This window comes from Rhinoderma darwinii, chromosome 1 (assembly GCF_050947455.1).
Source record: "Rhinoderma darwinii isolate aRhiDar2 chromosome 1, aRhiDar2.hap1, whole genome shotgun sequence".
In the NCBI taxonomy this organism is placed as follows: Eukaryota; Metazoa; Chordata; class Amphibia; order Anura; family Rhinodermatidae; genus Rhinoderma; species Rhinoderma darwinii.
This window is the reverse complement of record NC_134687.1, coordinates 565,046,528-565,065,237: the sequence shown is the minus strand read 5'-3', so window position 1 is coordinate 565,065,237 and position 18,710 is coordinate 565,046,528. Positions and strand designations below refer to the sequence as shown.

Sequence of the window (18,710 nt, the reverse complement as noted above, 5' to 3'; positions counted from 1 at the left end):
GCAGCCTTAAAGAGGCTCTGTCACCACAGTATAAGTGCCCTATCTCCTATATGAGGAGATCGGCGCTTTAATGTAGGTGACAGTAATGCTTTTTATTTAGAAAAACTATCTATTTTAAACCACTTTATGAGCGATTTTTAAATTCAGTTTTAAGTTTCTTAATGCCCAACTGGGCGTGTTTTTACTTTAGTCCAAGTGGGCGTTGTGGAGAGAAGTGTATGACGCTGACCAATCAGTGACCAATCAGCGTCATACACTTCTCTCCATTCATTTACACTGCACTAGCGATATAGATATATCATTATGTGCAGCCTCATACACAAACCCTAACATTACTACAGTGTCCTGATAATGAATACACATGACCATCCAGCCTGGACGTCATGTGTATTCAGAATCCTGACATGTCTGTAGCATCTCTGTGGGATTCCAGCAAGGCAAGCGTAATCTCGCGAGATTACGATGTAACCTGTCATTTCAAACAAGATTACGCTTGCCTTGCTGGAATCTCACAGAGACGCTACAGACATGTCAGGATTCTGAATACACATGACGTCCAGGCTGGTAGTGATGTATATTCATTGTCAGGACACTGCAGTAATGTTAGTGTTTGTGTATGAAGCTGAACATAGTGATATAACTATATCGCTAGTGCAGTATAAATGAATGGAGAGAAGTGTATGACGCTGATTGGTCACTGATTGGTCAGCGTCATACACTCCTCTGTACAACGCCCACTTGGTCTAAAGTAAAAACACGCCCACTTGGGCATTAAGAAACTCATTAGCATAAAGCTAAAAATCGCTCATAAAGTGCTTTCAAATAGATAGTTTTTTTTTAAATAAAAAGCATTACTGTCACCTACATTACAGCGCCGATCTTCTCATGTTGGAGACAGTGCACTTATAATGTGGTGACAGAGCCACATTACAAAACATACAGTATAAACAAAAGCACCAAATGCCCACAATATATAACAATAGTAAAATGAGGGGGAACCAAAGTGCAATTCCGCACAGGGCACCCTGTGGCCTAAGGCCGGCCCTTAACATACCCTTACGCTCCGGTCAAAAATATGGGATCGTTTGCTTATTTAGCATAACAAATTATGTCTGCAGGCAGATGAAAACAGGAGAGGAAAGGATATAAGAACATATGGAAGGGCTGTGTCTTTCTGGCACTGAATCCGAATACCTGCGAACGCACACAGCGTGAGGAAGTTTGTCCCTTCCGCCTCCCCATACTTTCCAGCCGGGAGGAAACGCTTCATACGCGTTTGTGAGGAAGATTTTCCCTGTCGCACTCTGTACCTGCAGATATCACGTGACAAGTGACGCTTCCTGCTCCATCACAGCACAGCACAGGCCGGCTAGCTGGCACTGCTGGAGACTGTGTTTCCGGAATATGTGTCCGGTATCCAGCTGTCACTTGGTTCCCTTCATATACTCCCCGTTCTGCAGTGCCCACCCCGGGTATCCTCGGCTGTAGACCGGTGTGGGTGCAGATTCCTTTAGTGGAGCCACGTCCCAGAAGTGCCTAGATGAGGTTATAGGGGAGCCGCAAACATGGACGAGAAGTACAGCAGCAATGTGATGAGCACCGGCAGGTTGGGGCCTGTGGATGCCCCTGAGTCCAGGTCAGGAGTCCTGTAAAGCAATGCTTGTATGTGTGATAAATGACCTCCATCTGTCAGGCCTGCTGGGACTTTTAGTTCCACTGTGCTTGACCTCCTAATAGAACATCAGTGGATAATTATTGGAAGATAATGTTAATGTCCATTAAAGGGGTTTATGTAAGTGGGGACACCCCCTGGTAATATGCTATTTGTGGGCCTTGTCCTGCTGAGATCTTGTCCTATAAAGACTCCTATGAAATCTGTTCCCTAATCCGACATATGGACAGGGGTTCACCTGGGTGGGTGACCCCTTTAAACACCCCCACCCTCAACAATGTATCCCACAGCTTTACTATGTAGGTATAGTAGATTTTTAAGTATAATATAAAGTGCAAAATCTCTGCTTAACAAGAATGTTGCTATTCACAAACAGCAAGCAGGGTTCTTTGAAACAAAGCCTACCTCTAGTTAAAACTAAATGTTATTATGTTATGGCACCTACTAATAGAAGCCTATTTGCAATATACACTATTAGAAGCCCATGGCTCAGTTCGGTAATTGGTGTCGGATACCCCCGCATCACAGCTGTGAACTTATAGAAGGCCTGTCTCCTAGGCCTCCGTACACACTGTAAGACCCAGTATCTGCTAGCAGCTCAGCAGCAGAGGCCTCCAAGTGTGTACAGATGCCTAGAGGATAGAAACCCTGCATCATATCTGCTTTACCCTTCACATATATCTGACCAGAACCTAATATTCCCTAGTTCAGGGTCCCTTACTGATCTAGTAGATAGGTGCTGGATTGGCTGGGTCCGACCACCAGGATCTCCTACAGTTCCCACATTACAGGGACTTCTTCAGACGGACCCACATGTGTACTGTGCAAATGTTTAAATATTAGGCCCCTTTTTACACTTGTTGTAACTTGTTGTACACTTTGCAGCGGGAGTCCCCGGCTGTGTGGAAAGCACCTGGGGACTCCGGCTGCTTTAAAGTTCCTACAGTCGCAGGGGATATAGGTCCGCTATGCGGGTGGCGTCTGGAATTCCTGGCTAGTGTCGCTAGCGCTCTTGCTGGGGACTCTGGCATTGCAAAGCTGCGGTCTTTGGCCCTGGGAAATCTCTAACTATCACAGTCTATTTATGGAGAGTGAGGTCAGGAGGTTCCCTGGGCACAGCGCTTCAGGTAGCGCTCCGCCCAGTTATTTGGGCAAAGTATCCCACTGTATGCCTATACAGTGGGATATGTTGCAGCCTTCCGTTGGAGGTATACATCAGGAGTCCTCCCAATGTATGCTACCCGCAAAAATGAAAAAGTGTGAAAGGGGCCTTAGGTTAGTAAAAAATGTGCTCTGAACATACCTGGCAGCGTCCTGCAAGGACAACCTCATAACCTTCTCCCCTTCTCATGTGTCTGTGTCCTCCACAACCAGGGGAGTTTCCTTTTCACTGCAAGCAGTACTTGTCATAAGTTCTGTACCTCTGTTGTTCTGCTTGTCACAGCTCTGGTGCCCGGGCTTGTGACAGGAACTTAGTGCCACTCCTAAGTGGGGTGCTGATGACAATGGGTCAGGGGTCACTACAGCTTTTAAGGCTTTCTTGTGATCTCAATACCATGTTCTCAATGTTTTATCTTTCCTTATTGCAGACTGACCAGATACATTGTTCTTCTCTGCTTCACGAAGTTCCTGAAGTCTCTTGGTATCTTTGAGTCGTACGATCTACTGAAAGTAGTCCATATTGTACAGTTTATCTTTATATTAAAATTGGGGTAAGTTGCGTTATCATGTAAATTATGCCCTGGCTTCATATTATTTAAATACTTTCTTGTATGTTGTAACTTTATCGTCATAATCACAATACAAGCCAGGCCTGGCGTCGGAATCGGTGCGAAAAAGCATCCGAAACCACATCCCATTGATTTCAATGGGAGGCGGAAAAAAAACAAAAACGCATGCTCTTTCTTGCCGCAGTTCCGCCTGAAGGAATTTTAAAGAGGCTCTGTCACCAGATTTTGCAGCCCCTATCTGCTATTGCAGCAGATAGGCGCTGCAATGTAGATTACAGTAACGTTTTTATTTTTAAAAAACGAGCATTTTTGGCCAAGTTATGACCATTTTTGTATTTATGCAAATGAGGCTTGCAAAAGTCCAAGTGGGCGTGTTTAAAAGTAAAAGTCCAAGTGGGCGTGTATTATGTGCGTACATCGGGGCGTTTTTACTACTTTTACTAGCTGGGCGTTCTGATGAGAAGTATCATCCACTTCTCTTCAGAACCCCCAGCTTTTGACAGTGCAGATCTGTGACGTCACTCACTTCCTGCCCCAGGTCCTGCATCGTGTCGGCACCAGAGGCTACAGTTGATTCTGCAGCAGCATCAGCGTTTGCAGGTAAGTAGCTACATCGATTTACCTGCAAACGCCGATGCTGCTGCAGAATCATCTGTAGCCTCTGGTGCCGATGTGTCCTCGCTCGTCTGACACGATGCAGGTCCTGTGAGTGACGTCACAGCGTGATCTCTGGAGAACACGCTGTGTCTGCACTGCCAGAAGCTGGGCGTTCTGAAGAGAAGTGGATGACACTTCTATACACAACGCCCAGCTAGTAAAAGTAGTAAACACGCCCCGATGTACGCACATAATACACGCCCAGTTGTACTTTTACTTTTCAACACGCCCAGTTGTACTTTTGCAAGCCTCATTTGCATAAATACAAAAATGGTCATAACTTGGCCAAAAATGCTCGTTTTTTAAAAATAAAAACGTTACTGTAATCTACATTGCAGCGCCGATCTGCTGCAATAGCAGATAGGGGTGGCAAAATCTGGTGACAGAGCCTCTTTAAGGCAGATATTTCTGCCTGCAAAAAAACTATGTGAACAAGGCCAAACAGATGTAAGATCCAGTAGTGACACGCTGCCTTATGCCCAGTTCACACAGATTTTTTGGCGCTGATTTTGACACCAAAATCACGCCCAAAAAAATGTCCCATATCTCCCCTCATTTAAATTTGAGGCAGAGGCGTTTTTTTTCCTGTGTGGTTTTTGACTGCATGTCCTATCTTGGAGAGGTTTCCGCGTCTGAACCTCCATTTAAATCAATAGGAGGCAGAAAAAAAATGCACTGCTCGCTTGAAGCGTTTGTTTTTTTTTGCGCTGTTTTTGACCGAAAACTGCATAAAGGACATCCCGTGAGGTTTTTCTCCCCTTAATAGCAGTACTCAGCCTTCTGGGGATTACAGCCTTCTCCCTATGAAGTAAATGGGAGAAGGATGTAATATCGTGATCCGCCGCTGCAAGTGCGTCGGCGATTCAGTGTGACCAGTGACAGGAATGAAGGGGAAGCAACTCTTACGAGCGCTGCAGCCCCTTCAAAACAGCTGATCGGTGGGGTGAGGATAGGCCATCAATTTTTAAGAACTGGACAACCCCTTTATGTACATTCTATATAATCCTGCTTTACTTGATCAGACTAAAGGGTGATCAGCTCATGGCTATGTTTGTTTCTTTATTTTTCGGATAACTTTCTCCAAAAAATTAACGATTTTACGAAATGGTTACACGAGTGCTAGGGCGTGTTATTCCACAGTGACTGGAGGACTCCCACTTGATCCAGCCTATAACCATATGGTTTACATTGTTAGGCCGGATTCACACGAGTGTGTGCGTAATGCGTGCGCAAAAAATGCAGTGTTTTGCGTGCGCAAAAGGTCCGTGTGTCATCACCATATGATGCGCAGCAGCGTGATTTTTGCGCAGCCGCCATCATTATGACACTCTGTTCTTATGTTTGTAAACAGAAAAGCACGTGGTGCTTTTCTGTTTTCATTCATAGTTTTGACTACCGTAGCGCGTCCGTGTGCCGTGTGCGGTTTTCATGCACCCATTGACTTCAATGGGTGCGTGATGCGCGAAAAACTGGCAAATATAGGACATGTCGTTGACTAACATAGGTCCGTGCGTAGCACGGATGTATTATACGTTCATCTGAATAAGCCCTTCTAGTTTTCTACATATATTTTTGGTTTCATGTTTGTCGTTACTTTCCACAGGTGTGCAATCTTTATGGTTTTGTTTCAAAAACCATTTTCTTCTGGGAAGACGGTTACAAGACGCCAAGTGAGTTATTCATGTTTGGTATTTATGTACTGCCACTGCTTCACCCAGCAAAAAAATAGTTGCTGGTCCTGGTCAAAGAATTGTTAGAACATTTTTTTGTGTCGTAAAAAAGTTGAAAATTTTACTCCCCAATGTTCTTGAGATTAAGACTGGCATATGGAACAGCAGTCTTAAAGGGACATGTTGCCCATGTGTACTATTATGGGATTCTCTGTGTCAGTCTCTCACCTGTTATTTTCCTTGCTGCTTCTATCTCTATATATCAGACTGGGGTTGTTGCTTAGCAGCAGTGTGAATCAGGCTCGGTGACACGCTTTCTCTACTTGATTCTACGGAGATCTATGTGTCACCCATCACAGGCTTCAGTAGTTTCTGTACCACTAGATTTGCAAGAATATAGTGCAGCCTCCCTGTCTGAATACTTAGGCTGGATTCACACGAGCATGTTACGTCCGTAATGTACGGAACGTATTTCGACCGCAAGTCCCGGACCGAACACACTGCAGGGAGCCGGGCTCCTAGCATCATGGTGATGTACGACGCTAGGAGTCCCTGCCTCTCCGTGGATCTACCGTCCTGTACTGAAAACATGATTACAGTACGGGACAGTTGTCCTGCAGCGAGGCAGGGACTCCTAGCATCGTACATAACTATGATGCTAGGAGCCCGGCTCCCTGCAGTGTGTTCGGTCCGGTACTTGCGGCCGAAATACGTCCGTCCATTACGGACGTAACATGCTCGTGTGAACCCAGCCTAATGGTTTCTCAGCTTATTTAGGAGAATATAGAAAGATAACCACGGACCCCCGACACAGATGTGAACAAAGCCATATATAAGAGAGCTCTACTGATAACCAACATACACTTTCTTATAACATTACCTTCCGGGTATTGTTACTTTTTAATATGCTAATGTCTTTGTTTAACCCGTTAGTGACCGGCCCATCGTGTTTCTACGTCGGTCACTAACGGGCCTTATTCCGATGCCATAGACTTTTTACGTCGCGGCATCGGAATAAGTTTACAGAGCAGGGAGCTGTCAAATCTCCCTGCTCTCAGCTGCTAGAGGCAGCTGAGGGCTGGGAGCCTCCCTGCTCTGCCGGGTGAGATCGATATTAGTATCGATCTCACACGTTTAACCCCTCAGATGCCGTGCTCAATAGCGAGCACCGCATCTGAATGGTTTTGGAGAGAGGGAGGGAGCTCCCTCTCTCTCCCACCGACACCCGGCGATACGATCACCGAGTGTCTGTGTCTCTAATGGCAGCCGGGGGTCTAATAAAGGCCCCCAGGTCTGCCTGGAGTGAATGCCTGCTAGATCATGCCGCAGGCATGTCCTAGCAGATGCCTGTCTGTGTTAAACGGCCAGGCAGTAATACACTGCAATACAAAAGTATTGCAGTGTATTATAAATGCGATCGCAGAATCGCATATTATAGTCCCCTAATGGGACTAGTAAAAAAGTGAAAAAAAAGTTTAATAAAGTTAATTAAAAAAAAATGTGAAAAAAAATGAAAAACCCAGCTTTTCCCCTTACAAACTGCTTTACTATTAAAAAAACAAAATAAAGTTAAAAAGTTACACATATTTGGTATCACCGCGTCCGTAACGACCCCGACTATAAATCTATTACATTATTTAACCCACACGGTGAACGGCGTAAAAAATTGAATAAAAAACTATACGAAAATTTATGTTTTCTGTGAATACTGACTTTAAAAAAATGTGATAAAAAGTGATCAAAAAGTCGCATCTACTCCAAAATGGTACCAATAAAAACTACAAGTCTTCCCGCAAAAGAAAAGCCCTCATACAACCGCATCGGCGAAAAAATGAAAACGTTACGGCTCTTCAAATATGGAGACACAAAAACAAATAATTTAGAAAAAAAAGTGTTTTTACTGTGTAAAAGTAGTAAAACATACAAAAACTATACAAATTTGGTATCGTTGCAATCGTAACAACCCGCTGAATAAAGTTATTGTGTTATTTATACCACACGGTAAACGGCGTAGATTTAGGACGCAAAAAAGAGGGGCGAAATTTCTGATTTTCTTCTATTCCCCCCTCCCCCCAAAAAAAGTTAATAAAAGTTAATCAATAAATAATATGTACCTAAAAATGGTGCTATTAAAAAATACAACTTGTCCCGCAAAAAACAAGACCTTATACAGCTATGTCGACGCAAAAATAAAAAGGTTATAGCTCTTGGAATGCGACGATTGAAAAACGTAAAAAATAGCTTGGTCATTAAGGTCCAAAATAGGCTGGTCATTAACCCCTTAACGCACCATGACGTAACTGTACGTCATGGTGAGCAGTGAGTTCGCGCACCTTGACGTACAGTTACGTCATTGCTTTGACAGTTAACCGCCGCGCGGCGCTACACCGCAGCGGTGGTTAACTGTGCAGGGTGTTAGCCCTGCTCTCCCCGTTGCCGATCAGCGGCCTGTCGCCGCTGATATCGGCAGTTAACCCCTTAATTGCGGCGCTCGATTTTGAACGCCACAATTAAGGTCTTTAGTGCCGATCGGCAGCCCCCATGTGAAATCACGGGGGCTGGCGATGGTACCCATGGCAACCGGACGCCAGACAATGGCTTCCGGGTTGCCATGTACAGAAGCCTATGAGGACCACCCCGAGGGTGGTCGTCGTAGGCTTCCGGTCAGTGTGACTGTCACGTCACAATGACAGTTGAAATGCATTACACTACGTGTGTAGTGTAATGTATTCCAGCAGCGATCAGAGCTGCAAGACTAAGTGTCCCCTAGTGGGACAAGTGAAAAAAGTAAAAAAAAGAATAAAAATGTTTTAAAAAAAGTGTAAAAATAAAAGTTATAAGTGATATGAACAAGAACTGCTTTTTTTCCTATAATAAGTCTTTCATTATAGGAAAAAAAATGAGCACGTAAAAAAAAAGTACACATATTTGGTATCACCGCGTTCGTAACGACCCCAACTATAAAACTATAATATTATTTTTCCCGCACAGTGAACGCCGCAAAAAAAACAAACGAAAAACAATGCCAGAATCACTATTTTTTGGTCACCACCCCTCACAAAATATGTAATAAAAAGTGATCAAAAAGTCGCATGTACGCCAAAATTGTACCGATACAAACTACAACCCGTCCCGCAAAAAACAAGCCCTTACACAGCTTTTTTGACTGAAAAATAAAAAAGTTATGGCTCTCAGAATACGGTGACACAGAAAATACATTATTTTCTAAATAAGTTATTTTATTGCGCAAACGCTGCAAAACATAAAAAAACGTATATACAAATGGTATCGCCGTAATCGTACCGACCCGCAGAATAAAGTATAATAGTCATTTATAGCCCAGGGTAAACGCTGTCAAAAATAAATAAAAATCATTGTCAGAATTGATGGTTTTTGGTCACCTTGCTTGCCGAAAAATTGAATAAAAAGTGATCAACAAAATCGCATGTACCCCAAAATGGTACCAATGAAAATTACAGATTTTCCCGCAACAAATAAGCTCTCACACGGCTCCGGTGGTGAAAAAATAAAAAAAGTTCCGGCTCCCAGATTATGGCGATGCAAAATGTGCAGAGTGTTCCAAAAGTGGATAAGATCGGGCGCCATTTATAAGTGCGACACTGGCCACATATCTGCGGATTATTATTTATTTACCCCATTATTATACCCTCTTATTATGCCATGATGTACTCTGCCCAGCCTACATGTGCCCCAACATTATAAACTGAAATACCAGCAAAACGCCAGAGCTACTACCAAGCAAAATATGCGCTCCAAAAGCCAAATGGCGTCCCTCCCTTCTGAGCCCTACAGTGTGCCCAAACAGCCGTTTATGTCCACCGATATGGCATCGTACCAAAAAATGGTACCAATAAAAACGACAACTCGTCCCGCAAAAAATAAGCCCCCACACCGCTCTATTGACAGAAAAATAAAAAAGTAGTGGCTCTTGGAAAGCGGAGAGGAAAAACGAAAAAGCAAAACATGAATCAGTTCGTAAAGGGTTAATTACTTTCTAATGAAAAAACATTTATGACCACATGTGGGGTATTGCCGTACTCGGGAGAAATTGCTTTACAAACGTTGGGGTGCATTTTCTCGTTTATCCTTTGTGAAATTGAAAAAATTCAACATTTTAGTGGAAATAATGTTGATATTAATTTTCACGGCCTAATTGTGATAAATTCTGCAAAAGACGTGTGGGGCCTAAATGCTCACTATACCCCTAGATAGATTCCTTAAGTGGTGTAGTTTCCCAAATGGGGTTACTTTTGGGGGGCTTCCACTGTTTCAGTCTCTCAGGGGCAAATTCGACATGACACCCAAAAACATTCCAGCTAAATTTGAGCTCCAAAAGCCAAATAGCGCTCCTTCCCTTCTAAGCCCCGGTGTGGGTCCAAACAGTAGTTTATTACCACATATGGGGTATTTACGTAATCAGGAGAAATTGTTTTACAAATGTTGGGGCGCTTTTTCTCCTTTATTCCTTGTAAAAATTAAAAATGGCTACCTTTTTTCAGAAAAAAAGTAGATTTTCATCTTCACATACTAATTCAAATAAATTTAGCAAAAAAACTGTGGGTTCAAAATGCTAACTATACCCATAGATAAATTCCTTGAGGGGTATCGTTTCCAAAATGGGGTCACTATTGGGGGGTTTCCACGGTTTTCTTCCCTCCAGTGCATTGCAAACGCGACACGGCACTGAAAACTATTTCAGCAAAATCAGAAATCCAAAATCCAAATGGTGCTCCTTCTCTTCTGAGGCCTGCTGTGGGTCCAAACAGCAATTTATTACCACATATGGGGTATTGCTATAATCGGAAGACATTGCTTTACATATGTTGGGGTGTTTTTTCTACTTTATTACTTGTAAAAATTAAAAATTTCCTAATTTTTTCACAAAAAAAGTAGATTTTCACCTTCACATACTAATTCAAATAAATTTAGCAAAAAAACTGTGGGTTCAAAATGCTAACTATACCCATAGATAAATTCCTTGAGGGGTATAGTTTCCAAAATGGGGTCACTTTTGGGGTGTTTCCACTGTTTTGGCAGCACAAGGCCTCCTCACACCTGACATGGTACCTAAAATATATTCTAATAAAATAGAGGCCCAAAATCCACTAGGTGCTCCTTTGCTTCGGAGGCCTGTGTTCCAGTCCATGACCGCGCTAGGGCCACATGTGGGGTATTTCTAAAAACTGCAGAATCTGGGCAATAAATCTTGAGTTGCATTTCTTGGGTAAAACCTTCTGTGGTACAGAAAAAATTTATTACAAATGAATTTTTGAAGAAAAAAAATGAAATTTGTAAATTTCACCTCTACTTTGCTTTAATTCCTGTGAAACGCCTAAAGGGTTAAAATACTTTCTGAATGTGGTTTTGAATACTTTGATGGGTGCAGTTTTCAAAATGGGGTGATTTATGGTGACTTTCTAATATATAAGGCCCTCAAAGCCATTTCAGAACTGAACTGGTCCCTGAAAAAATAGCCTTTTGAAATTTTCTTGAAAATATGAGAAATTGCTGCTAAAGTTCTAAGCCTTGTAACGTCCTAGAAAAATAAAAGAATGTTCAAAAAACGACGCAAACATAAAGTAGACATATGGGAAATATAAACTAGTATGTATTTTGTGTGGTATTACTATCTGTTTTACAAGTAAATACATTAAAATTTAGAAAAATGCTAATTTTTGCTAATTTTCTCTAAATCTTGGCGTTTCTTACAAATAAATATTGAATTTAATGACAAAATTTTTTCAGTATCATAAAGTACAACATGTCACGAGAAAACAATCCCAGAATCGCTTGGATAGGTAAAAGCATTCTGGAGTTATTACCACATAAAGTGACACATGTCAGATTGGCAAAAATGGGGCTGGTCCTGAAGGCCAAAACAGGCTTAGTCACTAAGGGGTTAAGGGGTTAACTCAGGAGGGTGTTGGTAAACATAAAATAGAAATCCTCCGCGAATAGCGCCGGTTTGGTTCGCATATTGCAGATTTTTTTTCGCAGCGGTTTTACCTGCGGATTAAGTGGGAAGCATTGATTGTAGAAAATTTACAGTATGTGCCCCAGCGTTTTTAATGAATGTCTGATGTGTAAACGCTGTACAGACTGCGATAAAACTTAACTTGCGTATTTTAGTTCGGCATTCCCGTTCCCCATTCAAGTCTACGGCCCGAACACACCGCAGCTCCGCACATGGGGCAACATACCACGCGGGAAAGTAGGGAAGACGTTCACTCTGTAGTTAGACATGTTGCCTGCCTTCCCGATGCCATTTTAGCTTCCGCGTGAGAATTACACGATTATAGTTGTACAAGAAATAGATTATAAGTGGCTGTGAACAGATTTAATAGTAAATAGGATTTGTTCATGGATTAACCCTTTTGTCTTTTTAGTGGATCAGTATTGTGAAACATGCTTTTGTTGGCTGTATTATCTCACTCCTGTGGTTCTTTGGCCTTACACTTTGTGGACCTTTAAGGTAATTACATTTCTAGAATTGTATCTCTAATATTTTTCTCTGTCTCCAATTGTTGTCATGTCTGCCGGGGTTGTCTCACCAAGACCAGCTCTACTTTTAAACGACTGTCCCGAGCAGGGGACACTGCTCCATGACCTCATGTGCCCTTATATGTCCATTAAATGGACACTTGGTTTTCAAACAACTTATGCTAATCTAATAGTATACTTGATATAGATCAACTTTGCCATTTACTAAGGCTAGGTTCACACGAGCATGTTACGTCCGTAATGGACGGAACGTATTTTGGCCACTAATCCCGGACCGAACACACTGCAGGGAGCCAGGCTCCTAGCATCATAGTTATGTACGACGCTAGGAGTCCCTGCCCCGCTGCAGAACAACTGTCCCGTACTGTAATCATGTTTTCAGTATGGGACAGTAGTTTCACGGAGAGGCAGGGACTTCTAGCGTCGTACATAACTATGATGCTAGGAGCCCGGCTCCCTGCACTGTGTTCGGTCCGGGATTAGTGGCCGAAATACGTTCCGTCCATTATGGACGTAACATGCTCGTGTGAACCCAGCCTTATTGTTAAATTTCAGGTTTGTTTTTTTTGTTATCCATGCAAATTCTGTGTGCAGTTACTACCACTAGGTGTCTCCCTTCCTGTAATCTGCCATCTACCCCCTGGAAGCAAAGTCTGTCCCTGGTTACAGAGCATAATTGATGGGCTGCAGAAGGTGGGGGTGTGTCTCTTCACTGCCTGTCTATGGAGAGGGGGGGAGCAGAGAGAGAGAGAGAGTCAGCAACAGGCACGCTGCATCCAACTCAATTGAGGGGGGAGAAGGGGAGGAACCACGAGCAGGGAGAGAGAGGTGCTAGTAAGATTTCTATGTCACACCAATGTTGGACTCTCAGCTACACTTCTCCAGACTGCTGAATAATCTCCTTCCTGTTTCAGCAGCTTCTATATATGTGATAGAGATAGAAGTGGAGAATCTTGCTCTCCAATGTGTGCAGTCTATAGAAGATGTGATAGCTGTTAGGCTCCGCCCACTAGCTCAGAGAAAGCAAATTGAGAGAGAGCCTGCAGAGGGGAAAACTGCTAAACAATTGCGAACACAAGTCCTAAAATTTCTAGAGACAACAGAGCAGTACACTATGCTGATGTTTGCGTCGAAAAAACTGAACAGACGCAAACTGAAATCAATGGTATTGCAAATGGAAACGCTACTTTGCGTTTGTTTTTCTGTTCATCTGATGGAACAGATAAATGCAAAGACCAAACTGAAGGGAAACGTGGTGTGAACAGGCCCTAAAATGGGACAGACGCAAAGTAACAGAACCATTTTCGTTTGATTTGCCTTTAAATCTGTGTACTATTAAAAATGGCCTGTCCGATTGTACTTCGTACCCAGAGCATATAGAACACCACTGGTCTTTGATAAAATTAGGGTTCGTTCTGATGCTAACTGTCCCCCCTGTGGTCTTGCTCCTGCTGACCTCCTACATATGTTTTGGATGTTTGTCCTATTGAGTTGATATTGGAATGATATCCTGACTCGTGTCCAATTGGTATTTCAGATTCATATCCCACGGACACCTGTGGTCTGTGTTGTTGGGTGTGTTGCAGCCGTCCTGGGGGATGAATACAGTAGATTGGTGCTTAGGCATATACTGTACCAAGCTAGAAAGTCTCTAGCCTCCCGCTGGCTGGATTCTACTGCTCAGACTATAGGGGAATTGTTTAAACAAAAAATGTGTTTAGAATATGATGTGTACAATAAGTGTAATGCTTTGGGAAAGTTTGAAAAGATTTAGGGAATATGGAGAACTGCTCAAGGCGGAACTGCTCTCCTTTAATTAGTTTCCGGATCTATGTGGAATGCTGGGAATATCATGTGCCTTAATTGAATTGCGCTAAATCTGGGTTTAGTAGATCTGTTCTATATTTCTGACATGTGTACTGTGTTGTATTTTGGATATGCTGTGCAATATCTGATTTATATGGTTATATGCTTGGATATGTTTTGGACCACGTAGAGGGGGAGATTGTGGTATTCTATTTTTGTGTTTTTCGGATGTAAAATCTTTAATATAACATATAAATTTAAATAAAATGACGGGCCCCAGGGAAATTGTATGGTCCGTGTTATGTAGCTATTGCCAAACATTTGCAGAACACAGAGGGAGGGGAGGGGGGGGGGGGGGCTGTTAACCAACGTTGCTGCCGCCTCAGAAGCCAGCCTCGGCCATGAACCATTATAAATGTCAAGTATTTTGTCAGTTTATTGATGCAGTTTCTCTTTTATATACTTATGTGCCTGATAAGTGTCCTGGTGTTTCTGCTTTCTAGGACTTTGCTGCTGTTTGAACATAGTGATATTGTAGTTGTAACATTGCTTACCGTGCTTTTCACTGGTTCCAGCGGAGTACCGTCCAAGGTAATGGTTTTATGACATCTTCTATTTCCATACTGTTTTTCTGCTTCAGAGTATCTCTAGAAAATGTGACATGATATGAAAGTGCGCTGGTACATTAGGGGATTGGATAACTTGAAATCCCCTATAAATTATTTATTAGCAGTTTTATGACCGGCTGCGTCTATTTTTTTTTTAGGGAATTGCTATTTATGCTGTTCCCTCATATATAAGTGTAGGTTTAGTAGATCTCCAAAATTAAAGAAGCAGTCTGGGATTTGTTTATTTTTTTTTCTATTATTCAGTACCTTGGCGCCCCCCCAATGTATATACTCCGAGTCCGACCTTATTTTAGTCATTCCTTTCTATCTGAATTCTCTTCAGTTGGGTCATGTGACCTCACTCTGACCTGATAATTACATTAACTGCTGTCAATTTTGAGCGTCCGCCTCTTCACTTCCTGATTTATGGACTGTACCATACCGGTTCTCCACAGAGGGGATACAGAAACAACTGTCACGAACTACTAATGAGCAGACAGGAAATATGTCAGTAGAGATTTGGCTCTAATTCTTAAAGACTATGGACACCTTTGGGGGTCTTTTTAAATGCATTTAATTTGTGTTGAAAAAAAACAACAACCTTTTATTAAAGTATCACAGTACCTAGAAGCTGCAGAGTTGCGCTCACACTTGAACCGGTGAGCTACTGTGACGGCTCAGTCTGCAGCGGCTCCTGTGTGATCCTGAGTGATCTTCTAAACTTCGTTCTGATCAGATCCACAGTAGCTTTTAGTATTACCTTCTTCTATCTTTTTATTTCCTCAGACTCGTGGTGCTGCGTTTTTCATCATTGCCGTTATATGTTTACTGCTCTTCGACAATGATGATCTGATGGCCAAAATTGCTGAACACCGTATCCTTTGGTGATGCCTCTAGATTGTCTGAGGTGTGCTCTTTACATTGAGACTGAAGCTAATGGTACCGAAGTAGCCGTTCTATCCATGGGTACACTTGTCATTCATGCCTCAGCAGCTTGTCATACTTGACAGATGACCACACTCGTCATGAGTGGCGGGCTGTAGCCGCCTGCTAAATACGTGGATATTACCGCTGTGCCCTCACCTTTAAGAGTAGAGTAACAGCTCTCTGCATTTAACCCTTTGTATAATGCAATCAATTCTGCTTGCAGCATACAAGGGCATAGGAGGGTTAATCCCTGTGTGACATGATTAGTGCCTGAGACAGACTAATATATTGGCAGATATATGCTAGTACATTATTATTATTATAATAATAATAAAAAAAAAAAAAGATCAAAATGTTAAATGCCCCTTTGGGATTAAAAAAAAAAAAGGCATGGTACTGCCGCAACTGGCAGGATTGGAGAGAACTCCTATTTTGGCATGCTGCCAAAAGTGGCATCTAAGATGTTTGACAGGTGTGTAACCATGGCAGCCAGGGATCTAACAAAGGCACCTCGCCTGCCATCGGTATCTGCCTGTTTAACACTGACAGGCAATCGTTTGATCACTTGTATAATTCTTTGGGATACAAATGATCCCTGCTTCAAGTACCCTAGTGGGATAAAAAGAAATGAAATTACGTTCTTTTCAATCCAGTTAAAAAATAAAATAAAAAATTTATTTTATTTTCCTTTTATAAAAGTTGTTTACTAAAAAAAAGCTAAACAAAGATAAATTATTTGTTTTATTGCATGACACCTTAAAAAAAATCAATAAATGCAATGCACAATGGCTGAATCATTGTTTTTTGCACTCCCCCCAAAAATTATAAATTGTAAAAGTTTTTAGCAATATTATGTAACATAAAAAACTACAACTCATCCTGCAAAAAGCAAGCCATCCTACGGCTGTCACTGGAAAACTAAAAGTTATAGCTCTTAGAATGTAGAAACATTTTTTTTTTTTTTTTTTTTAGATCCGTTCATGGCGGATAAAATTGATTCTGTTTTTTATTGTTTTTTTTCCTGCAAGTCAGAGCATGCTTTGTTGATTTTATTTTTGATTGTGTGCTGGTTCTTTTTCCTGAACATTACTGGATCAGCTGAAGGACATCATGACAGTGCACTTACACACTTCCTATACACTGCATTCTCCCTCCTAGGAGTTGCTGACCACAAGGTAAGAGAAATCTCCGTAGTTTCTCCATCTGTACAAATCCATCGTCCTGCTCGTATTCCTGAACTTCCCTGTTAATTCAAATATTCTCTGCAATCTGTATGATCTATCAGTAAATGTGCACGATCAGGGGGTTATGTGGGGACCAAAAATTATTGGCAATGTACTCACCTCAGTATCTGAGTACACTCACTAATATACATTCCGGTCCCCCGTCATGCTGATTATGAGATTTTCATTGATATTTATATCGCTGCCGGGGGACCGGAAGTCTAGTTCCACAGCCTTCTTTCGTGACGATGCAACTCTTAGTCATATGACCGACTAGCAGTATTACAACGAGTACATAGATTACAGCGGGGCCGGTCACATAACGAAGAGTCGTATCGCCATCAAAGAAGGCTGAGCAACTAGACTTCCGGTCCCCCGGCAGCGCTATAAAAATCTATGAAAACATCCGTATCATCAAGACGGGGGACCGGGACGGATATTCGGGAGTGTACTAACGTACTGCAGTGAGTACACAGCTAATAATTTATGGTCCTCACATAACCCCTTTAATCTAACCCTTGATTTTTGAAAGATATATATTTCACATACACAGATGGTAATGATTTATTTATTAGGACAAAGCATTTGACATACGAAATGAAGAAAAATGCCTCGAATTCAAATTTTGGGTTCTATAGTGATCTCATTTTGGTTCACTAGAACCACAGGAAGTTTGGGTATTGCTGCTGTAGTATAAACGCTAAAATGCAGTCGCATTAAAGCCACCTGAAAGCAGCCCCTATATACAGTTTAGTTGTTTAGGGATATGAGCCCGCTTTCACAGGGGTAGTCGTACTACTTTCCCATACTCCTGAATATGCCTATTTATGAAGTGAAATAAGAGCAGCCTAGGTTTCATGGCAGATTTGCTGCTCATGGGTTGGGGAAAATTGGAAAGTTCTGTACTCTCTTCTTAAAGTGGTATTCCCTTAAGAATCTTGTGTCCTATAACTAGGCAAAGCCATAACGTGATTGTGGAAAGCCGGCTACTTCAACCCCTGCTTAGTGGAACTACCGTCTGTGTTGGACAGGGACGTCGCTGTGCAGGGAGACTGTGGAGGAGCCACAGTGCTTGGTGGATGATCAGTTGGGTTCCCACATCAATCAGAAAGTCATGGCATATCCTACCCTTCTGTTATCACTTCTATAGTGGGAAAATCCCTTTAATCATCCATAAATTTGTGGAATTACATGCTATGACTATTGTAGAATTACATCCTATGACAAAAGGTATATTTTAAAGGTTTTTATCTTTTAAAGGGAACCGGTTACCAGCATTTCACCTACTAAACCAGCAATACCTGGTGGTAGTGGGTGAAAAATTATTTTTACGTAACCTATAATTATCTACGAAGTAGTCTCTGCACCTTTTTAGTATTCAGTATTTTAGTTTTCCAGTATTGTATGCCAATGAGCATAAGAGTCATATCTTCATTCCTCAACCCTTTCCGAGTTAACCCCACGTCCTTACTTTTGATTGACCGCTCCTTGCCCCCACCCTCCCAGCACACACACGAAATCCTGTGCTTGCGCATCGATGTTCTGGTGCGTGCGCGCGCGCCACGGGACACCATAGCGGCCATGCGCAGTAACTAGATTTGAGGCCCTGACGAAGCAGGGAAGGTTATTGGACCATACATGATGTGCGCATGCGCGATATCTCCGTAGAGATTTCGCCACTTGGGGCGGGCCAGTTTTTCGCGATGAGCGCGCATAAGCAGAGGAACGAACAAGACTGACGGACTATTAGCATAAAAGGCGCAAAATGTTTTCAGACTTATTTATGGTCAGAGGAGGCGTTTAGGAGAGGGGATAACGGTGATGAACCTTTAAGTAAATAAAGTTGAGTTGCTGTATAATGAAAAATCCTTCCACTTTCTAATAAACTGCTAGTC

At 42.3% G+C, this 18,710-nt stretch overlaps 1 protein-coding gene across 2 annotated transcripts in view; it reads left to right on the top strand.

The window, feature by feature from the left end:
* Positions 1-1,294: 1,294 nt before the first annotated feature.
* The window catches only part of SLC30A5 (solute carrier family 30 member 5), a 40,150-nt gene continuing 22,734 nt past the window's right edge, over positions 1,295-18,710 (top strand). For both annotated transcript variants that reach the window (XM_075838837.1, XM_075838832.1), the window contains exons 1-7: positions 1,295-1,636; positions 3,262-3,384; positions 5,663-5,729; positions 12,137-12,222; positions 14,561-14,648; positions 15,452-15,539; positions 16,691-16,767. In XM_075838837.1, coding sequence (XP_075694952.1) covers positions 1,566-1,636; positions 3,262-3,384; positions 5,663-5,729; positions 12,137-12,222; positions 14,561-14,648; positions 15,452-15,539; positions 16,691-16,767 — 600 coding nt within the window. In that variant the 5' untranslated portion in view covers positions 1,295-1,565. The remainder of the gene's footprint in view (positions 1,637-3,261; positions 3,385-5,662; positions 5,730-12,136; positions 12,223-14,560; positions 14,649-15,451; positions 15,540-16,690; positions 16,768-18,710) is intronic.